Source organism: Oncorhynchus kisutch, linkage group LG27 (assembly GCF_002021735.2).
Source record: "Oncorhynchus kisutch isolate 150728-3 linkage group LG27, Okis_V2, whole genome shotgun sequence".
Taxonomy (NCBI): Eukaryota; Metazoa; Chordata; class Actinopteri; order Salmoniformes; family Salmonidae; genus Oncorhynchus; species Oncorhynchus kisutch.
The window spans coordinates 35,786,155-35,806,234 of NC_034200.2; the positions used below are offsets into that span (position 1 = coordinate 35,786,155).

At 44.3% G+C, this 20,080-nt stretch overlaps 1 protein-coding gene across 3 annotated transcripts; it reads left to right on the plus strand.

Moving 5' to 3' along the window:
* Window positions 1-3,121: 3,121 nt before the first annotated feature.
* On the plus strand, window positions 3,122-14,453 carry LOC109871805 (mitochondrial fission factor homolog A-like). 3 transcript variants are annotated; one of them, XM_020462824.2, is made up of 8 exons: window positions 3,122-3,683; window positions 4,930-5,011; window positions 6,881-7,090; window positions 9,094-9,272; window positions 10,100-10,185; window positions 11,444-11,617; window positions 12,643-12,721; window positions 13,221-14,453. In XM_020462824.2, exons 3-8 carry the CDS (start codon window positions 6,886-6,888, stop codon window positions 13,350-13,352), a joined length of 855 nt encoding a protein of 284 aa, XP_020318413.1. In that variant the 5' UTR covers window positions 3,122-3,683; window positions 4,930-5,011; window positions 6,881-6,885; the 3' UTR covers window positions 13,353-14,453. The 3 variants fall into 3 exon arrangements, with proteins under 3 accessions (XP_020318413.1, XP_031663086.1, XP_031663087.1); XM_031807226.1 differs by having other exon boundaries at window positions 3,262-3,683; window positions 4,930-7,090; XM_031807227.1 differs by lacking the exon at window positions 11,444-11,617 and having other exon boundaries at window positions 3,264-3,683.
* Window positions 14,454-20,080: the final 5,627 nt, after the last annotated feature.

Consider the following 20,080-nt stretch of genomic DNA (forward strand, 5'->3'; position numbering starts at 1 on the left):
CCTCCTCATCCCACAGTGGTCAACGGATGGACATGTCGGAGGGGAACTATGGTTACCGTGTTGACCAGGAGATGCACTGTGGTTAAAGAGTTGACCAGGAGATGCACTGTGGTTACCGTGTTGACCATGAGATGCACTGTGGTTACCATGTTGACCAGGAGATGCACTGTGGTTACCGTGTTGACCAGGAGTGGCACTGTGGTTACCGTGTTGACTAGGAGATGCACTGTGGTTACCGTGTTGACCAGGAGTGGCACTGTGGTTACCGTGTTGACTAGGAGATGCACTGTGGTTACCGTGTTGACTAGGAGATGCACTGTGGTTACCGTGTTGACTAGGAGATGCACTGTGGTTACCGTGTTGACCAGGAGATGCACTGTGGTTAAAGAGTTGACCAGGAGATGCACTGTGGTTACCGTGTTGACCATGAGATGCACTGTGGTTACCATGTTGACCAGGAGATGCACTGTGGTTACCGTGTTGACCAGGAGTGGCACTGTGGTTACCGTGTTGACTAGGAGATGCACTGTGGTTACCGTGTTGACCAGGAGTGGCACTGTGGTTACCGTGTTGACTAGGAGATGCACTGTGGTTACCGTGTTGACTAGGAGATGCACTGTGGTTACCGTGTTGACTAGGAGATGCACTGTGGTTACCGTGTTGACCAGGAGATGCACTGTGGTTACCGTGTTGACTAGGAGATGCACTGTGGTTACCGTGTTGACCAGGAGATGCACTGTGGTTACCGTGTTGACTAGAAGATGCACGGTGGTTACCGTGTTGACCAGGAGATGCACGGTGGTTACCGTGTTGACCAGGAGATGCACTGTGGTTACCGTGTTGACTAGGACATGCACTGTGGTTACAGTGTTGACTAGGAGATGCACTGTGACTGATACAGCCTGGAATTGAACCAGGGTCTGTAGTGAGATGCAGTATCTTAGACCGCTGTGCCGCTCAGGGAATTAACTGCATAAGCCCCAGATGGTTGGTGAATTGGAGCTCAGCGCTTTCTTGTCATAGCCTACACACATTCCGAATCATCAGCTTTTAACAGATAACCCTCCTTCCATACACTGCATTAATGATATCGATAGTTATGGCCACTTACGTAGTTTCACACCCAAAACAAGTTCAATTGAAAGCGCCGATATCAAGCGCCATCTGTTGGCCTAAATCAGCAAACACTGACTCCAAACTGAACTGCTACATACAAATGACACCTGTCTTAATTCTGAGGAGAATTCTCATGAGATATTTTTCAGCAAAATGCTGTTCAACAATTCAGCGGTGCAAATTTATATGGTGAGTTTGTATGTGACATTTTTTTTTACGAGAGTGTACGGAGTGCAAGCCCAATAATTATTTGCTAGTAGATATCAATCCAAATGTTTTGTTCACAGGGCCAATTAAGGGTAGATATCAAGCCAAAACAGAAAGAAAAGCTTCATTAATATAGACTGGTCTGTTTCCAGCTCTACGTGGCAGATGGTGCTAAAACGTGCGTCTTTGCAAGTTATCTTGAGTTGAAAACTGTAGACTTTGACTAATGGTAGCTTCTGTCTGAACAATCTGTAGCTGCTAATGTACAGTGGGGCAAAAAAAGTATTTAGTCAGCCACCAATTGTGCAAGTTCTCCCACTTAAAAAGATGAGAGAGGCCTGTAATTTTCATCATAGGTACACTTCGACTATGACAGACAAAATTAGGAAAAAAATTCCATAAAATCACATTATAGGATTTTTTATGAATTTATTTGCAAATTATGGTGGAAAATAAGTATTTGGTGACCTACAAACAAGCAAGATTTCTGGCTTGTCAATACTATTTTGAATATTTTTGGTGGGTGACTACAAGGTATTATGTTCAAATGTCCACACTGTAGTTCCATACTCATTCTTCAGATTTGTTACCTCCTGTCGTTAAAATTATTTTTCTTTTGAAATGCTGAGAAAGAAGAAAAGATGGAAGAGAGACAGAGGTCATATTGGGGAATTGTATTTATTATTAGGTCATTTTATTTAACCTTTATTTAACTAGGCAAGTCAGTTAAGAACAAATATCTTATTTAAAATGATGGCCTAGGTGGGTTAAGGATGGCTTAGTGGGTTAACTGCCTTGCTCAGGGGCAGAACAACAGATTTTTACCTTGTCAACTTAGGGATTTGATCTAGCAACCTTTCGGTTGCTGGCCCAAGGGTCTAACCACTAGGCTACCTGCCGCCCCAATGCTTCCCAGTTATGCCAAGTTGGCTGAGTGTCCTTTGGGTTCTAGCTACACACAGGAAACAGTTGAGCATGAAAAACCCAGCAGTTTTGCAGTTCTTCACAGCTGGATGTGATACAGCCTGAAATTGAACCAGGGACTGTAGTGACGCCTCTAGCACTGAGATGCAGTGCCTTAGACCGCTGCACCACTCGGGAGCCCAGGCACAGGCACATGCATACACACGATAACATATGCACTATACACACACACATACCTATTGATTTTGTATTGTAGATATGCGGTAGCAGTGGAGTAGAGCTCTGAGGGAACACAATGTATTGTACTGTTTTTAAAATGGTAAAACTTCCTTAATTTTGCAGGATCCCAGGAAGAATACCCATAAAAAAATGGACGGATAAATTGTCTTTCCCCTTCACCCTCTGAATAGCACCCATACACAATCCATGTCTCAATTGTCTCAAGGCTTAAAAATAATTATTTAACCTGCCTCCTCCACTTCATCAACACTGACTGACTTAGATTTAGCAAGTGACATCAATAATGGATCATAGCTTTCACCTGGCCAGTCTGTCATATGAAAAGAGCAGGTGTCCTTGACATTTTGTACGCTCAGTGTATGTGTGATTCTTGTCCTAGAGTTGAAAGATGTGTTATGTTAGTAACTTGGCTACTAAGTGAACTAATGCAAACTCACACCAGTTAGTGAAACGTGTCAAGTAATGTCTAGCAATGTGCTAATTTCGAAATGCACTTTTGAAGATAGCAAGATACTATACCGTTGACACAATGATTGGTTTGCCATTACTACTACAATGAATGAATGAATGACTCTACAGCTACATTTCGTAGCTAGCTGGTACTCCCCTACCTGGTAGTGTTGACTACTACAGGTTCATGTGGTACTCCCCTACCCGGTAGTGTCGACTACTACAGGTTCATGCGGTACTCCCCTACCCGGTAGTGTCGACTACTACAGGTTCATGTGGTACTCCCCTACTACAGGTTCATGTGGTACTCCCCTACTACAGGTTCATGTGGTACTCCCCTACCCGGTAGTGTCGACTACTACAGGTTCATGCGGTACTCCCCTACCCGGTAGTGTCGACTACTACAGGTTCATGTGGTACTCCCCTACTACAGGTTCATGTGGTACTCCCCTACTACAGGTTCATGTGGTACTCCCCTACCCGGTAGTGTCGACTACTACAGGTTCATGTGGTACTCCCCTACCCGGTAGTGTTGACTACTACAGGTTCATGTGGTACTCCCCTACCCGGTAGTGTCGACTACTACAGGTTCATGCGGTACTCCCCTACCCGGTAGTGTCGACTACTACAGGTTCATGCGGTTGGTTGATGATAAGCAGCACAAGGAGAACATAAAACACACTGTAATTAAAATGTTATCATTTAGCTTATGAAATCTGCAGTTTCGACGAAGAAAAATACAACGGGTAAGTGTCTGAATATTTTGCCTTCACCGTCGTGAGAAAATGTATGTAGCTAACTTCCAAGCCAGTTAACGTTAGCTAGCTATAGTTACTTGCAACAATAATAATTTTTTTCATGCACGCCTTTGTTAACGTTTACCGTTTGCAACAAAAAAACAACAACAACAACAACATTTCGTCTGGCTTGTCTTACAATTATACAGTCAGCCGAGGACTGAATGCCCTGTTGGCAAAGCGTCGAAACAATATAGCTAACGTTACCTGGTTAGACTTTCAAATAGCTAGCTAGCCTGATATGGGGGTAGACTGAAAATGTTAACTAATTAGTATTATCTTCACACTAGTTGTCATTGTTTGATACGAGTCTCAAATATCACAGCCACACGGTGCTTTCCAGCGTCATTGCTCACTGTCTGTAATGGTCAAGTAATCCACTGTCTGAGCCACGCAGTTGAGCCAAGGGCATTGCTACTTGGGATCGTTGGGACGTCCATGTCCTAACCCTAACATTAACCCTTACCTAACCATAACCATTTGCAATATCAACTTCGTTTAGGGGAGTTGTCCCAAGGATTCTGAATAGCACGTTAAAACAATTACTGCCAGCTAATTTCAGTCCATGTTTGTTTAGGATTTAAGCATGAGGTATCTGGCTATTATTTACAATTAGTAGGAAAACAAACAACAGTTAGGCCACTGGGGCTAAGGCACTGCATCTCAGTGCTAGAGGCGTCACTGCAGACACTGGTTCGATCCCGGGCTGTACCACAACCAGCCGTGATCAGGAGTCCCATAGGGCGGCACACAAATAGCCCAGCGTAGTCTGGGTTGGGGACAGGCTGGGGTAGGCCGTCATTATAAATACGAATTTGTTCTTAACTGACTTGCCTAGTTAAAAAAGGTTTAAAAAATAAAAATACATCATTAAAATGGTAGCCTACGTGTTCATTTTGCATGAAGTCATTATGACATGATTAGGAGTTGGTAACAAGAATGTCAATTATTTATAGAATGCAATAAAACCTAGTGAGAAATGGCATCTGGCATGTGTGCATATCTTTGTTTTGGTCGCGCTGTGTGATGGCTGTCATCTACATGTGGCCGCGGGGGTGTCACAGAAGCAACTAGTTCCTGTAAAGATACTGGGAAATGCTAGATGTGCAGGCAGCTAAAATGACAAGGAACCCCCATGGATTCATGTTAAAACATGGATTTAACATCTTTCTGAATTATATATCTTTTTTTGTAGAACCACTTGCATCTGGACCGGGACATTTATGAGATACACTTTTCTTCCAAATCGAGAACAAAGAAAGTATCGCCAAGACCAGGTCAGTTGAAAAATGTGGTGGAGTTTTCCATTAACTAAGCCATAATAACACCAGATCTGGAGACCTCACATATTGTTTTACAATTACATAGCCACACTACACAAAAATATAAACGCAACAATTTCAATGATTTTAGTTACAGTTCATATATGCAGATATGCATCTGTTGGTCACAGATACCTTTCAAAAAGAAGTTGGGGTGTGGATCAGAAAACCAGTAATTTTCTGGTGTGACCACCATTTGCCTCATGCAACGCATAGAGTTGATCAGGCTGTTGATTGTGGCCTGTGGAATGTTGTCCCACTCCTCTTCAATGGCTGTGCAAAGTTGCTGGATATTGGCGGGAACTGGAGCAATGTGTCGTACACATCCTTCCAGAGCATCCCAAAAATGCTCAATGGGTGACATGTATGAGTATGCAGGCTATGGAATAACTGGGACATTTTCATCTTCCATAAATTGTGTACAGATCCTTGCGACATGGGGCCGTGCATTATCATGCTGAAACATGGTGATGGTGGCGGATGAATGGCGTGACAATGGGCCTCAGGATTTCGTCACGTTATATCTGTGCATTCAAATTGCCATCGATAAAATGCAATTGTTCTCGTTGTCCGTAGTTTATGCCTGCCCATACCATAACCCCACCCCACCATCAGACTCTCGGTTCACAACGTTGGCGTCAGTAAACCGCTCACCCACACGACACCATACACGCTCATATCCTGCCAGCTGCCTGGTACAGTTGAAACTGGAATTCATCCGTGAAGAGCAGACTTCCCCAGTGTGCTAGTGGCTGCAGTCAGAACTGCAGTCAGGTCAAGACCCTGCTGAGGACGAAGAGCACACAGATAAATAAAGGTTAAATAAAATAAAATAAATGTTTTAAATATGAGCTTCCCTGAGACAGTTTGTGCAGAAATGATTCAGACAGTTTCATCAGCTGTCAGGGTGGCTGGTCTCAGACGATCCCGCAGGTGAAGAAGCCGGATGTGGAGGTCCTGGGCTGGCGTGGTTACACGCGGTTGTGAAGCCGGTGGACGTACTGCCAAATTCTCTTAAACAACATTGGAGGTGGCTTATGGTAGAGAAATTAACAATTAATTCTCTGGCAGCAGCTCTGGTGGACATTCCTGCAGTCAGCATGCCAATTGTTAGCTCACTCAAAAACAGAGACATCTGTGGAATTGTGTTGTGTGACAAAACTGCACATTTTAGAGTGGCCTTTTATTGTCCCCAGCACAAATTGTACCTGTGTAATGATCATGCTGTTTAATCATCTTCTTGATATGCCACACCTGTCAGGTGGATCAATTATCTTGGCAAAGGAGAAATGTTCACTGACAGGGATGTGAACACGTGTGCACAAAATCTGAGATAAATAAGCATTTTGTGCATATGAAACAATGTCTGTTATTTTTTGTTTTAGCTCATGAAACATGGAACCAACCCTTTACATGTATACTTTTGTTCAGTATAAATAAAACCATGCTTGTTTTGGATTAAGCAGAGGTATCAGGCTATTAATAACCATAAGTCACACAAAACAGTACTATGTTAGTTAGCCCATATAAATGGTAGCCTACATGATCATTTAACTTAGAAATGCAGTCATCATTATTTGATTATGAGTTGGTATTAAACATTTCAGGAATGCACAAGAATGTCAATAATGTGTAGAATGCAATAAAACCATGAAATCATTATGTTATATCAAATGCCCTGTTATCAATACAGTTGGTTAAATTGCATATAAATGGAAAATTGCATTCCTTTTTATAGGGCAAAATACATGGACCTAATGTTAACATATGAGCGATTTTTTTTTTTTAATGTTTGCTTATTGAGGCTTTTGTTGTTATTACAAGGCTGGATGAGTGTGGCAACCTTCCCCTCTTCCTCTTCGGAAGAGGCAGAGATGAATCGGATCCACTATGACCTGCAGTACACCGAGGGTATCAGCCAACGCATGCGCATCCCCGACACACTCAAAGTGGCCCCCGAAAACCAACATGGGCTGCTGTCTCAGCCCCTGGCCCCCCACATGATGCATGTACCAGAGAGGATCGTGATAGCAGGTGAGCAGTGTGTGATCTACGTCAGTTGTTTCCAAATTGTGGGGAGGGTCCCCCCCCCCCAAAAAAGTTATATTTTGATTAATTTACACTACCGGTCAAAAGTTTTAGAACACCTACTGATTTCAAGGGGTTTTCTTTATTTGTACTGTTTTCTACATTGTAGAATAATAGTCAAGACATCAACATTATGTAATAACACATATGGAATCATGTAGTAACCAAAAAAGTGTTAAACAAATCAAAATGATGCACTTGTACTGACCCCGCCTTCTGGATGATAGCCGGGTGAACAGACAGTGGCTCGGGTGGTTGTTGTCCTTGATGATCTTTTTGGCCTTCCTGTGACATCGGGTGGTGTATGTGTCCTGGAGGGCAGGTAGTTTGCCCCTTGTGATGCGTTGTGCAGACCTCACTACCCTCTGGTGAGCCTTACGATTGTGGGCGGAGCAGTTGCCGTACCAGGCGGTGATACAGCCCGACAGGATGCTCTCAATTGTGCATCTGTAGAAGTTTGTGAGTGTTTTCGGTGAAAAGCCACATTTCTTCAGCCTCCTGAGGTTGAAAAGGCGCTGTTGCGCCTTCTTCACCACGCTGTCTGTGAGGGTGAAACATTTCAGTTTGTCCAGATGTGTACCCCGAGGAACTTAAAACTTTCCACCTTCTCCACTACTGTCCCGTCGATGTGGATAGGTGGGTGCTCCCTCTGTTGTTTCCTGAAGTCCACAATCATCTCCTTTGTTTTGTTGACGTTGAGTGTGAGGTTATTTGCCTGACACCACACTCCGAGGGCCCTCACCTCCTCCCTGTAGGCCGTCTCGTCGTTGTTGGTAATCAAGCCTACCAGGTAGTGCCGTCTGCAAACTTGATGATTGAGTTGGAGGCGTAGCCACGCAGTCATGGGTGAACAGGGAATACAGGAGAGGGCTGAGAACGCACCCTTGTGGGGCCCCAGTGTTGAGGATTAGCGGGGTGGAGATGTTGTTTCCTACTTGAGTGGCTGCTGCCAATATACAGACTCAAATCTCTAGCCACTGTAATAATAAAAAATTGGATGTAATAACTATCACCTGTCACTTTAAACAATACCACTTTATATAATGTTTACATACCCTACATTACTCATCTCATATGTATATACTGTACTCTATACCATCTACTGCATCTTGCCTATGCCGCACGGCCATCGCTCATCCATATATCCATAACTTTCCGGCTACTAGTCCAACACTCTAACCACTATGCTACCGACCTTTACGCCAATGAGTGGTGTGAGCAGTTTGTGTCATGAACAATGCTTGTGCGTATGGGAATAGAGGTGACACGGGATGTTCCCCAATGCTGGAAGTGAAGCAGGAGGGGAAAAGTTTTGGAGCCTCTGGTCTACATGATACATGTACCAGAGAGGATTGTGATAGCAGGTGAGCGGTGTCTGCTCTCTGGACAGAGACATCTGGTTGTCAGGGTGGTTTTGTGGGGAAACCTGGAGAGAGCCATCTGGTTGTCTGGGTGGTTTTGTGGGGAAACCTGGAGAGAGCCATCTGGTTGTCTGTGGGGAAACCTGGACAGAGCCATCTGGTTGTCTGTGGAGAAACCTGGACAGAGCCATCTGGTTGTCTGTGGGGAAACCTGGATGGAGCCATCTGGTTGTCAGGGTGGTTTTGTGGAGAAACCTGGACAGAGCCATCTGGTTGTCAGGGTGGTTTTGTGGAGAAACCTGGACAGAGCCATCTGGTTGTCTGTGGGGAAACCTGGAGAGAGCCATCTTGGTTGTCTGTGGGGAAACCTGGACAGAGCCATCTGGTTGTCTGTGGGGAAACCTGGAGAGAGCCATCTGGTTGTCTGTGGGGAAACCTGGAGAGAGCCATCTGGTTGTCAGTAGGTCAGTCCAAATCCCTGTTGAGTCATTGTGCTGACAAGTCCAGCTAGTCCTCCCCTGTTTCAGTCTGTTTTCTTCCGTTAGATGACTAATGAACATGACTCTGTCCTCCTTCCGCCATCTCCAGGGGACGATGGGGACTCCCGTTACTCCCGGCCCAGAGACCTAGACCTGATCCAGTCCATTCCTCCTGTGGATTTACTGGACATGAAGGCGCCGCCACGCGTCCTCACCCTCAACGAACATTCCCTGGACTCCCTGGAGACGGACCAGGCTCCCACACCACAGGCCCACGCCAACCAGGGGGTGAGTTTGTGTCAACGGTGTGACGTCATTAGAACTACACAGAGCCATAAATGGTTCTAAATGTTCTACAAAAAAAAAGAAGCTTTTCTATTTGGAGCATTCTATTTGGAGCATTCTATTTGGAGCATTCTATTTGGAGCATTCTATTTGGAGCATTCTATTTGGAGCATTCTATTTGGAGCATTCTATTTGGAGCATTCTATTTGGAGCATGCTAACCTGGGTCCGGTTTTTCATTGTTAGTCACGCTACAATGCTAACTCTAATCAGCGGGGTAAGTAGACCAACCCAGGCCTCCCGAGTGGCGTAGTGGTCTAAGGCACTGCATCGCAGTGCTAGCTGTGCCACTAGAGATTCTGAGTTCGAGTCCAGGCTCTGTTGCAGCCGGCCATGACCCATGGGGCGGTGCACAATTGGTCCAGCGTTGTCCGGGTTAGGGGATGGATTGGCCGGTAGGGATGTCCTTGTCCAATCGCGCACTAGAGACTCTTGTGGCATGCCGGGCGCAGTGCACACTGACACAGTCGCCAGGTGCACGTTGTTTCCTCCGACACATTGGTGCGGCTGGCTTCCGAGTTAAGTGGGCATTGTGTCAAGAAGCAGTGCGGCTTGGTTGGGTTGTGTTGCAGCGAAGAGACAAGACTGTAACTACCAATTGGACCAAAGAAAAAGTGGTAATAAAAAGTAGACCCCCCCCCGTCAGTTACTTCCTAGTTATCCGTTACTACATTTCTAATTAGGCAGAAATAGTCCTATCACTTTCAAATGTAAGGCTAAAATGAAAATATAGCGATCCCATCATACATCCCTGATGTGCCCCATACACAGGTCCACTCTCGGTTGCTGAGGGAGCGCACAGTGAGCGATAACACCAGCATCCGCCAGAGCGGCCCGGCCAACAGAACCCACGTAAGGTAAGCACCAGTCCAGGTGTGAGGGAAGCATTGGAAGACTCATCGCTTTCTTTCTCGTAGTTATGAAATGCCTAATTTCAGCACCCAGAACCAGATCTTGCGTGTGCGCTGGCCAGCTACTTAATTTGGTTCTTGGGGAAAAAAGGCTTTCAAATCTTAACAAGTCCACGCACCCCCACTGTCAAAGACCCTTCCCAGCCCCATCCTTTGTGGAAAGTCCCCATTTTTACAATATTTGTATATGCTGCATGCTAACACCATGGAGGTATATGACAATTATTTTCAATGCGACTATTTTGCAGATAACCAGTGTTTATTAGATAATTTTCCAGTTATATTCCCTGTTCCCACTTTTAGCACCACTGTCGGCGAGATCATGATTCGTAAAAAACAACCGCTGGAAAGGATCGCTGGTTCGAATCCCCTCACTGACTAGGTGAAAAATCTGCTGATGTGCCCTTGAGCAAGGCACTTAACCCTAATTGCTCTTGTAAGTCGCTCTGGATAAGAGCGTCTGCTAAATGACTAAAATGTAAAGTTGGAGTTCATCTGACTCTGGGGCTTTATCACCAAATGTTTCCCCTTTAACGTTTAAATGTCATCTGTCACAGGAAGAATCTCATGAGGACGAAACATAAAAATGTTACGTCTTTCCTCAGAGACTGTGGGATTTGATAGGTAATGTGCAACATTTCTTCCAGTGCGCTGGTTTTGGACTCATCCTAATTTTGCGGGGATGCACCTAGCATCTTTTGAATTCCAGAAAGGGGAGAGGATATTTGGCCCACAGACTTGCACAATACTGTGGTGCTACCAAAGAGGATCTACTCTAACCCCCCCCCCCCCCCCTTCGCCGAACCAAATCGAGTAGTTGGCCGGAGCCCAGATTTGCGTTGCCGAGATTAGTCGCGAGAGACTATAAAATGCCTCTCTCTCTGCATCTCTCTTGATTCCTTGACATAGTGGTTAGAGCGTTGGACTAGTAACCGAAAGGTTGCAAGATCGAATCTCCGAGCTGACAAAGTGAAAATCTGTCGTTCTGCCCCTGAACAAGGCAGTTAACCCACTGTTCCTAGGCCATCATTGAAAATAAGAATTTGTTCTTTAACTGACTGGCCTAGTTAAATAAAGGTCAAATAAAACAATATGTCTTTGCCTCTTCCTCTGTTTGTCTATCTCTCTACCTTCTTTCAATTCTCCATCCATCCCTCCCTTATCTCAATCTCTCTTACTTTTTCCCCCCCCTTCTGTCTCTCAGTGTAACCCTGTCCCCCGTCGCCCCCCCTCTCCGTGCCTGTCCCCCACTGTGTACCCCTGAGGACGTGGTGAACCTACAGTACAGTGCTGGAGGGTTGTTGTCCTATATCCAATGCACCACGCGCCGGGCCTACCAGCAGGTCCTCGAGGTCCTGGAGGTCGACATCCACCGCAGGTGACCCCCTTGATCTCCTCAGCCACACACAATATTGCATCCTGAAATATTATTTTTTTCACCCTTTTTCCTACGCTCCCGGTCATGGATTTAAAAGCATAAGACTGTGAACATCGATTGGCCAGTTGAGACATTTGCGTCCCGCCTCTCCCTAAGGTTTTAAAAGCATAAGACTGCTGTGAACTTCGATTGGCCAGTTGAGACATTTGCGTCCCACCTCTCCCTAAGAGGTTTTAAAAGCATAAGACTGCTGTGAACATCGATTGGCCAGTTGAGACATTTGCGTTCCCACCTCTCCCTGAGAGGTTTTAAAAGCATAAGACTGCTGTGAACATCGATTGGCCAGTTGAGACATTTGCGTCCCGCCTCTCCCTAAGAGGTTTTAAAAGCATAAGACTGCTGTGAACATCGATTGGCCAGTTGAGACATTTGCGTCCCGCCTCTCCCTGAGAGGTGTTTAAAGCATAAGACTGCTGTGAACATCGACTGGAAGGAGTTTCCACCCTTGTAAATAACATCTATGTGAGAAAGTGTGCTAGTTAGTGCATACTTCAGGAGTAGTCAGTGTGTGCCTCATGCTTACTCTAAGCTAGGATGAGATAAAGATCTATTATCTCTAAGTAGGCTGTAGTGCGTAGCTACTGTCAACAGTTTGTGTGTGTGTGTGTGTTTTAATGGAATAGCATTAGACTGCATAGAGTTGGCTCATGATCGCCTCTGTTAGCTCAAATACAGCTGTATTGGCACAAAGCCTGTACTTACCCTGTCAATAATGAAGCTGAGCTCGGAGTGGTGATGGCGTGTTTAGCGCCACTAAAACTGTGTTTTTTTTTTTAAGTTGAAAGACCATTCAAATGTTCTGAGTCGAGTATTTACACGGTTACTAACCAAGGAAAATCCAGTCAATCAGGAGGGGAAACGCATTTTACTCCAGCCAGTAACCATTCAAATGTAACTTTTCTATTTTAAATCCATTTATGTTCCCGTCGTAATTATAAATATGTTCTTCTTTTTGTTTCCTGTAGGGCTGGTCACTTGACCCTCGACATGGACATGACCCCTGACGATTCAGGCTTAGTGGACGCCTCGTCACTACGGCGACAGGTAGTCAAAGCATTGTACCCTGTATTGCCCTCCTATCCAATTATATTTATTAAATGATTGATTACCTTCCAATTGATATATTGAGCAAATGAATGACTGTAGCTAACACATAATTGGTATCAGAGGAGGCTGGTGAGGGGAGGATAGCTCTTAATAGTGAATGGAAAGGTATCAAACACATTCCATTCATTTCCTTCGACATTATTATGAGCCCGTCCTCCCCTTTTAAAGTGCCACCAGCCACCACTGATGTGTATGTAATGTATAAATTGAGTCAATTCCATTTCAGTTCAGGAAATGACATTTTGGGGATGTCCTGAATTTATGTGGAATTGACACTCTCCCAATGAAGAAAGATTAAAATGGTCTCTATAAGGAGTTTTCAAATCCACCAAACTGAATTGCATTTCATTCACTTAAATGGAGTGAATCAACTGTTCTGATGAATCATCCATTTTTTTTAACATACTGATTCTCTACATTCATCTTTCTTATTCAGATTGTGAAGCTGAACCGACGTCTCCAGCTACTGGAGGAGGAGAACAAGGAGCGCTCCAAGCGAGAGGTGATTCTCTATTCCGCCACCGTGGCGTTCTGGCTCATCAATACCTGGATCTGGTTCCGGCGTTAGAACCGCACGGAACCCAATGACCAGGTCCTACACTGTCATTTTAACCAGAAATATCTCAATTCTATCTACAGATTGTAACACCAGATAATGTGATTTAATCAAAACAATGTTTTTCTGTAATATACTGGGAGTTAACGGTTAGGTACTGTTTTGGTGTAGCACAGAACATTTCAGACCAACCTTAGTTTGGCGATACTGTCCTCATTCTCTATTTGTAGAAACAGGAGTCTCATAAAATGTCCTTGTCTAGGGTGCAAGGGGATCCATGACATTTTGTTTTGTTTTAAATGCTCTGTTATTAAAATAAATACTTTTTATGATCCGTGAAGTAATCCAACAACGTGTACACCGCCATCTTGTGTATTTCAAGTCTTCTCACATTGATCGAGACGGGTGTCTGTCATCATTTTGGGGTGGACCCACCTGTCTGGAGCAAAACTCAATTGTGGAAGGGCAGGGTGATGGTATCTATGACAACTCCGACGGCCCAATCTGTTGGTTAAAAATATGTCTTGGCAGTCCCCATCAATCCAGATTGTCTGAATCAGTGAGGCTGATGAAATGACGAGGATACAGGCAAAGGAAACCAGTGTTGAGATTTCCCCAAATGTAAGCATTTAGTTTGCACGTCCTGTGTGAAGGGATTCATAACATTGCTCCATTTTATGGTGTGGGTTGACTATTTATTTCTCTCCTACCTCGATGTTGGCAGGAAGCGGAGCGTCAGTCTAAATGTCTATTCATTCTCATCCAATGAGGTCCTTAGCACTGTATGATGTAATTGCCCTGTGTGGGAAAAATATATAGTTTGAACTCATATTTTATAGGATTAAATATGTATCTTGTGGAATATATGAGCTAAGAAACATTGCGACAAATGTGAAACATTGCTGCACAAAACTGGCATCTTTAGTTGAAAAACATTTTATTTTATTTTGTTTTCTTTAGTTGAACATTTATATATTTTTATGTATTTGTGCATTTATTTATCTATTTTCTTGTAATATCAATGGATTGTATAAATATTTTACTGTAATAAATGATGTGTGGTTGAAAAGGATGATCTGTTGTTCTCAAAAAATTAAAAAAATCAAAAAAAGATTTCACACACAACTGCTGTTGGCTTTATAATTGTTGCGCCACAACGCACCTGGTGCCATTTCTTACAAAGAGATCTGCGATTACACGGGTAAGTGTGCATGCTTACAACGGTTAGCCGACAGTTTATCTAGCTAGCATGCAGTTCGCTCCTACTAGAATCTCCCCCCTTTTCATCTGTACTACTAGTATCAACTTTGACCTCCTCCATATGTGATTCATCTCATCCTAACATGTGTAATGTTATGGAGCATCCTTGCGCCCCGCCCAAGAGTTGACTAGTCTTCTCCCCAACATTGAAGCTACCGGACAAGGCATTATTCAAAAGTAGCAAACTAGCTTGCTGGTCAAGTGTTAGCCAATAGATGTCCCATATCTATTGGCATGGGGCACACATGGGCCTAGTTGGATGTATGATCTGCAGGTTTGCTGCTCATTGAGTTGACACATTTGACTAATACAGTCCTTCCAATACTCTACTCAGCAAATTGGATGCAGTCCATCACAGTGCCACGTTTTGTTACCAAAGAGCCTTATACCAGCCACCACTGCGACCTGTATGCTCTAGTCGGCTGGCCCTCGCTACATATTCGTCGCCAGACCCACTGGCTCCAGGTCATCTATAAGTCTATGCTAGGTAAAGCTCCGCCTTATCTCAGCTCACTGGTCATGATAACAACACCCACCCGTAGCACGCTCTCCAGCAGGTATATCTCACTGGTCATCCCCAAAGCCAACACCTCCTTTGGCCGCCTTTCCTTCCAGTTCTCTGCTGCCAGTGACTGGAACGAATTGCAAAAATCGCTGAAGCTGGAGACTTACATTTCCTTCACTAAATTTAAACATCAGCTATCTGAGCAGCTAACCGATCGCTGCAGCTGTACATAGTCCATCTGTAAATAGCCCACCCAATCTACCTACCTCATCCCCAAATTGTTCTATTTTACTTTGCTGCTCTTTTGCATACCAGTATCACTACTTACACACCTTCATCTGTTCATCTGTCACTCCAGTGTTAATTTGCTAAATTGTAATTACTTTGCTACTATGGCCTATTTATTGCCTTACCTCCTCACGCCATTTGCACACACTCTTTATAGACTTTTTTTCTGTTGTGTTATTGACTGTACGCTTGTTTATTCCATGTGTAACTCTGTGTTGTTGTTTCTGTCGCACTGTTTTGCTTTATCTTGGCCAGGTCGCAGTTGTAAATGAGAACTTGTTCTCAACTAGCTTACCTGGTTAAATCAAGGTGAAATAAAAAAATATATATGTTTGTTTCAATTTTAGGAAAGGTCCTTGCGTAGGACACCTGAACCAGTTTCTCACTGCAGTACCCAATCTTCATCTTCAGTACCCTAGGTGAGCTGTAATTTCTTACTTCTTGAGCAGCTTACCCGAACCATTGGCATAGTTGATAACATTAAAACACTGTGGCTTCCTCTTCTCTGCACTGATCTGAGATCACAGGACAGGTGAAAGGCAGCTGTCGGCCAGCTATTTACTTTTACTTGTCCAGTTAATTCAGTGTGCAGATGAAGACTGTAGCCCAGATGAAGAGGGAGTCACTTTAGACAATTGGGATGCGTTTCTATTCTGTGTCAACTAACTCTGAATTAAGGGGCCCTGTTTCCAACCCATGTTCCCATCTTCTCGCCCATGTTCCCATCTTCTCGCCCTAGTCACGTGACAGGCATGTTCTTTTGCACGCTAACCATCTTGGGGCATGACATCAAGCCAGTGTTTGTGTTCGATGGGAAGCCTCCAGAGGAGAAAAGGGCTGTGTTTTGTGGCACTCTTAGAATTACAGCCGAAACCATAGCTACAGCCGAAACCATAGATACCTCACAAAATGGCTACCTCACAAAATGGCACCCTCAAGTAGTGCAGTACAGTATTTATGGTATAATTTCCTGACACATCCCGTAAAATCCCTGTTTCGTTCCAGCTGGAGAAGAGCACACAGGCTGCAGGCTAGAGCTCCCCCAGTTTTTCAGGAACACTTAAAGAGAAAATTTGGAATTCAATCACTGCGCATATCAGGGGTCTATTTACTAGGAACCAAACGGAAGCCAACAGAAGCAAACAGAATGGAATGGGGCTCGACATACCTGCATTTGTCCAATAGAAACTCGTTTTCATTGCAAAATGTTTTCTGTTTAGAGTGAACGGTTGCCGTTGAAAAAGGTTTTTGGGTGAACAATTGTTTTTATTGGATCACATCAAGGCAATACAATTGATAAATAACAATACCCTACTTAACAACGCCTTCCATACCAAACATACCCCTGGCGGCGCCACTAAATCCCCAACCTCGCACAACACTTAATATAAAAACACAGAAACATACAGAAAAAAATACATAACAATAAAATATAAATCACAGCCAAGAATGTTTTACAACTGCTTGCAACTATGTGCTTCATTCTTGGTTTAAATGAATACACCCATGTTTTCCGTCTTCCTGTGTTGGACTTTTGACCTGTCTCTCTGTGCCTCTGTAGTGTGTCCTCAGATATGTGAGCTCCTGGAGCTTATGGGTGTGTCCATCATCCAGGTCAGTGTGCCACTCCTCTATGTAGCATGCTAACCCCGAACACACCCTGAACACACACTGAACACACCCTGAACACACCCTGAACACACCCCGAACACACCCTGAACACACCCCGAACACACCCTGAACACACCCTGAACACACCCTGAACACACCCTGAACACACCCCGAACACACCCTGAACACACCCTGAACACACCCCGAACACACCCTGAACACACCCCGAACACACCCCGAACACACCCCGAACACACCCTGAACACACCCCGAACACACCCTGAACACACCCTGAACACACCCCGAACACACCCTGAACACACCCTGAACACACCCTGAACACACCCCGAACACACCCCGAACACACCCTGAACACACCCCGAACACACCCTGAACACACCCGGAACACACCCAGTTGACTTGAACACACACTAACCACCACACAAAGACATGACATGTCTCCCTCCCCCTCTCTCTCTCACACTCTCAATGCTCTTGGGGATTGCGAGGAGGCCCCCTGGTGAAACGGGGAACAGTAGACGTGGTGGCATCAGAAGACATGGACACTGCCCTTTGGTGGCATCAGAAGACATGGACACTGCCCTTTGGTGGCATCAGAAGACATGGACACTTCCCTTTGGCAACGTCCTAATCCGCCAGCTCATCCTTTGAGTCAATAACCATGTTTATACTGCTGTGGGCTTCTCCAATAGAAAAAAGCTTTAGGTTCAAGTGGCTTTCCAAACACTTTGTGGCATAGTAATGGTAAAAGAAGGCTATATAAATTATATTTTAATTGATTGGTTGAGTTATTGAAATGACTGATGGCCACTTTTCTCTGTTGAATGCTTCCTCTCCACAGTGAAGTAATTGAATACTCTATTTCCAAGCTGCTAGACATTCTGAAGATTACACATGAAGAGGTAAGCTTTTGCCACCCAAAGCTTTTGTAATGAATGAGTCATAGGCCTTCATTACATGGTCATAAGCTTCATCACATGGTCAGAGTCCTTCATTACATGGTCATAAGCTTCATCACATGGTCAGAGGTCTTCATCACATGGTCAGAGGCCTTCATTACATGGTCATAGACCTTCATTACATGGTCATAGACCTTCATTACATGGTTATAAGCCTTCATTACATGGTCATAGGCCTTCATTACATGGTCCTAGACCTTAATTACATGGTCAGAGGCCTTCATCACATGGTCAGAGGTCTTCATCGCATGGTCAGAGGCCTTCATTACATGGTCCTAGACCTTAATTTTTTTAAATATTTTTTTATTTGACCTTTATTTAACCAGGCAAGTCAGTTAAGAACAAATTCTTATTTTCAATGACGGCCTAGGAACAGTGGGTTAACTGCCTGTTCAGGGGCAGAACGACAGATTTGTACCTTTTCAGCTCGGGGGTTTGAACTCGCAACCTTCCGGTTACTAGTCCAACGCTCTAACCACTAGGCTACCCTGCCGCCCCCAATTACATGGTCAGAGGCCTTCATTACATGGTCATAAGCCTTCATTACATGGTCATAAGCTTCATGTATATATATAAGCACACTATGTCCTTGTATTGTAAGACATACAACATCATTATGTACTTGTCTCTCAAGTATGATCTCGCAACTATTGTACTCTGAAAATGCTCCCATACTCCCCTTCTCTTTATCAACCTAATGTCTGTCAGTTTGTGGACTTGTGTATCTTGTTAGGCTGTGACTACTGCGATAAGATTGCAGGCCTTGGCCCCAAGAGAGCGCTGACTCTGATCCAGCAGCACCGGACTATAGAGAACGTAGTACTGAGCATCAACAGAAAGGTACGTTTCCTCCCTGACCACTGCTCATATTACTACAATACAAATGACATGGAGATTGGTGCAAATGCGTTTACAGAAGTCTTTAATAAAACTGGATTAAACAAACTATTAAACCAAGGAAATAATCAATGTAATTTGTTCCCACTTCACAAGATGAACATATATTAACTAATAGTTATTTAATTTTTCACTCCTATTGTCAGAGTCGGGTGTATAGGTGGCAGGGAAGTCAGGCGCAGGAGAATCAAACTGAGTGTAATGTAGTTATTTAATAACAAATAAACAAAACATATTCCAAACACTAAATGTAACAATAAACAAAGTGGGTACGAGGACCTGTCGCGCACCAATACAAACTCAATGCAACACTGAATAACAAACAATCTCTGACAAAGACAAGAGGGGAAACAGAGGGTTAAATACACAACAGGTAATGAATGGGATTGAAACCAGGTGTGTAGGAAGACCAGACAAAACCAATTGAAAATGAAAAATGGATCAATGATGGCTAGAAGACCGGTGACGTCGACCGCCGAGCACCGCCCGAACAAGGAGAGGCTTCGACTTCGGCAGAAGTTTGTGACACCTATGCCTGTCCATGGACTGTACCTAGAATAACACTCTCCAACCCTTCCTCCTCCAGAACCACCCTGTCTCACTGTTCTGGCAGTACCAGGAACACCACCCTGACTGAGCCCCCTGACCTGGATTGAGCCGGATGAGGAGGCCCTGGTCCAGGTTCTGTGCCATGATAAACACGTCAAGTACTGTTCTGGTCCTGTATAACACCCATTTGAAATTAGACCAGGGGTCAAAATATATCAAGCGTCTCAGAGTGCTGATCTAGGATCAGGTCCTCCCTGTCCGTGTAATCTTCTTCGTTGTGCTCTAAAAGCTAAAACTGAGACGTTGGTTACATGCGACCCCCTTGGTGTGCACAACTCTAATCATCTGGATCTTGCATTGCATGTTTTATGTCCATGGTAGTAATGTAAAACTGTATTCTTCCATATGTATGTGATATGTAGGGAGTACAAGGATATGCGGTCGAATGGCGAAATTCTGTGAGCGGAGAGGGAGGGCGACAAGGCAGCAGGACGGAGCAGACAACCCCGCATGGAAGAATTATTCAGCATTACGTGGAAAAGCCAGCAGGCCAGCAGGCCTTCATCACATGGTCATAGGCCTTCATTATTTTAATGACACCTCACCTTTTTACGGTGGAAGTACCTGCTGAACTCTATATCTCATCATAA

Excerpts from the sequence above, each read along its gene's own strand:
- LOC109871805 (XM_031807226.1), top strand. The coding sequence starts at position 6,769 with ATGGAAAATTGCATTCCTTTTTATAGGGCAAAATACATGGACCTAATG. Across the intron at positions 11,618-12,642 it reads GAGGTCGACATCCACCGCAG|GGCTGGTCACTTGACCCTCG; the intron begins GTGACCCCCTTG and ends TGTTTCCTGTAG. Across the intron at positions 12,722-13,220 it reads CCTCGTCACTACGGCGACAG|ATTGTGAAGCTGAACCGACG; the intron begins GTAGTCAAAGCA and ends TTTCTTATTCAG.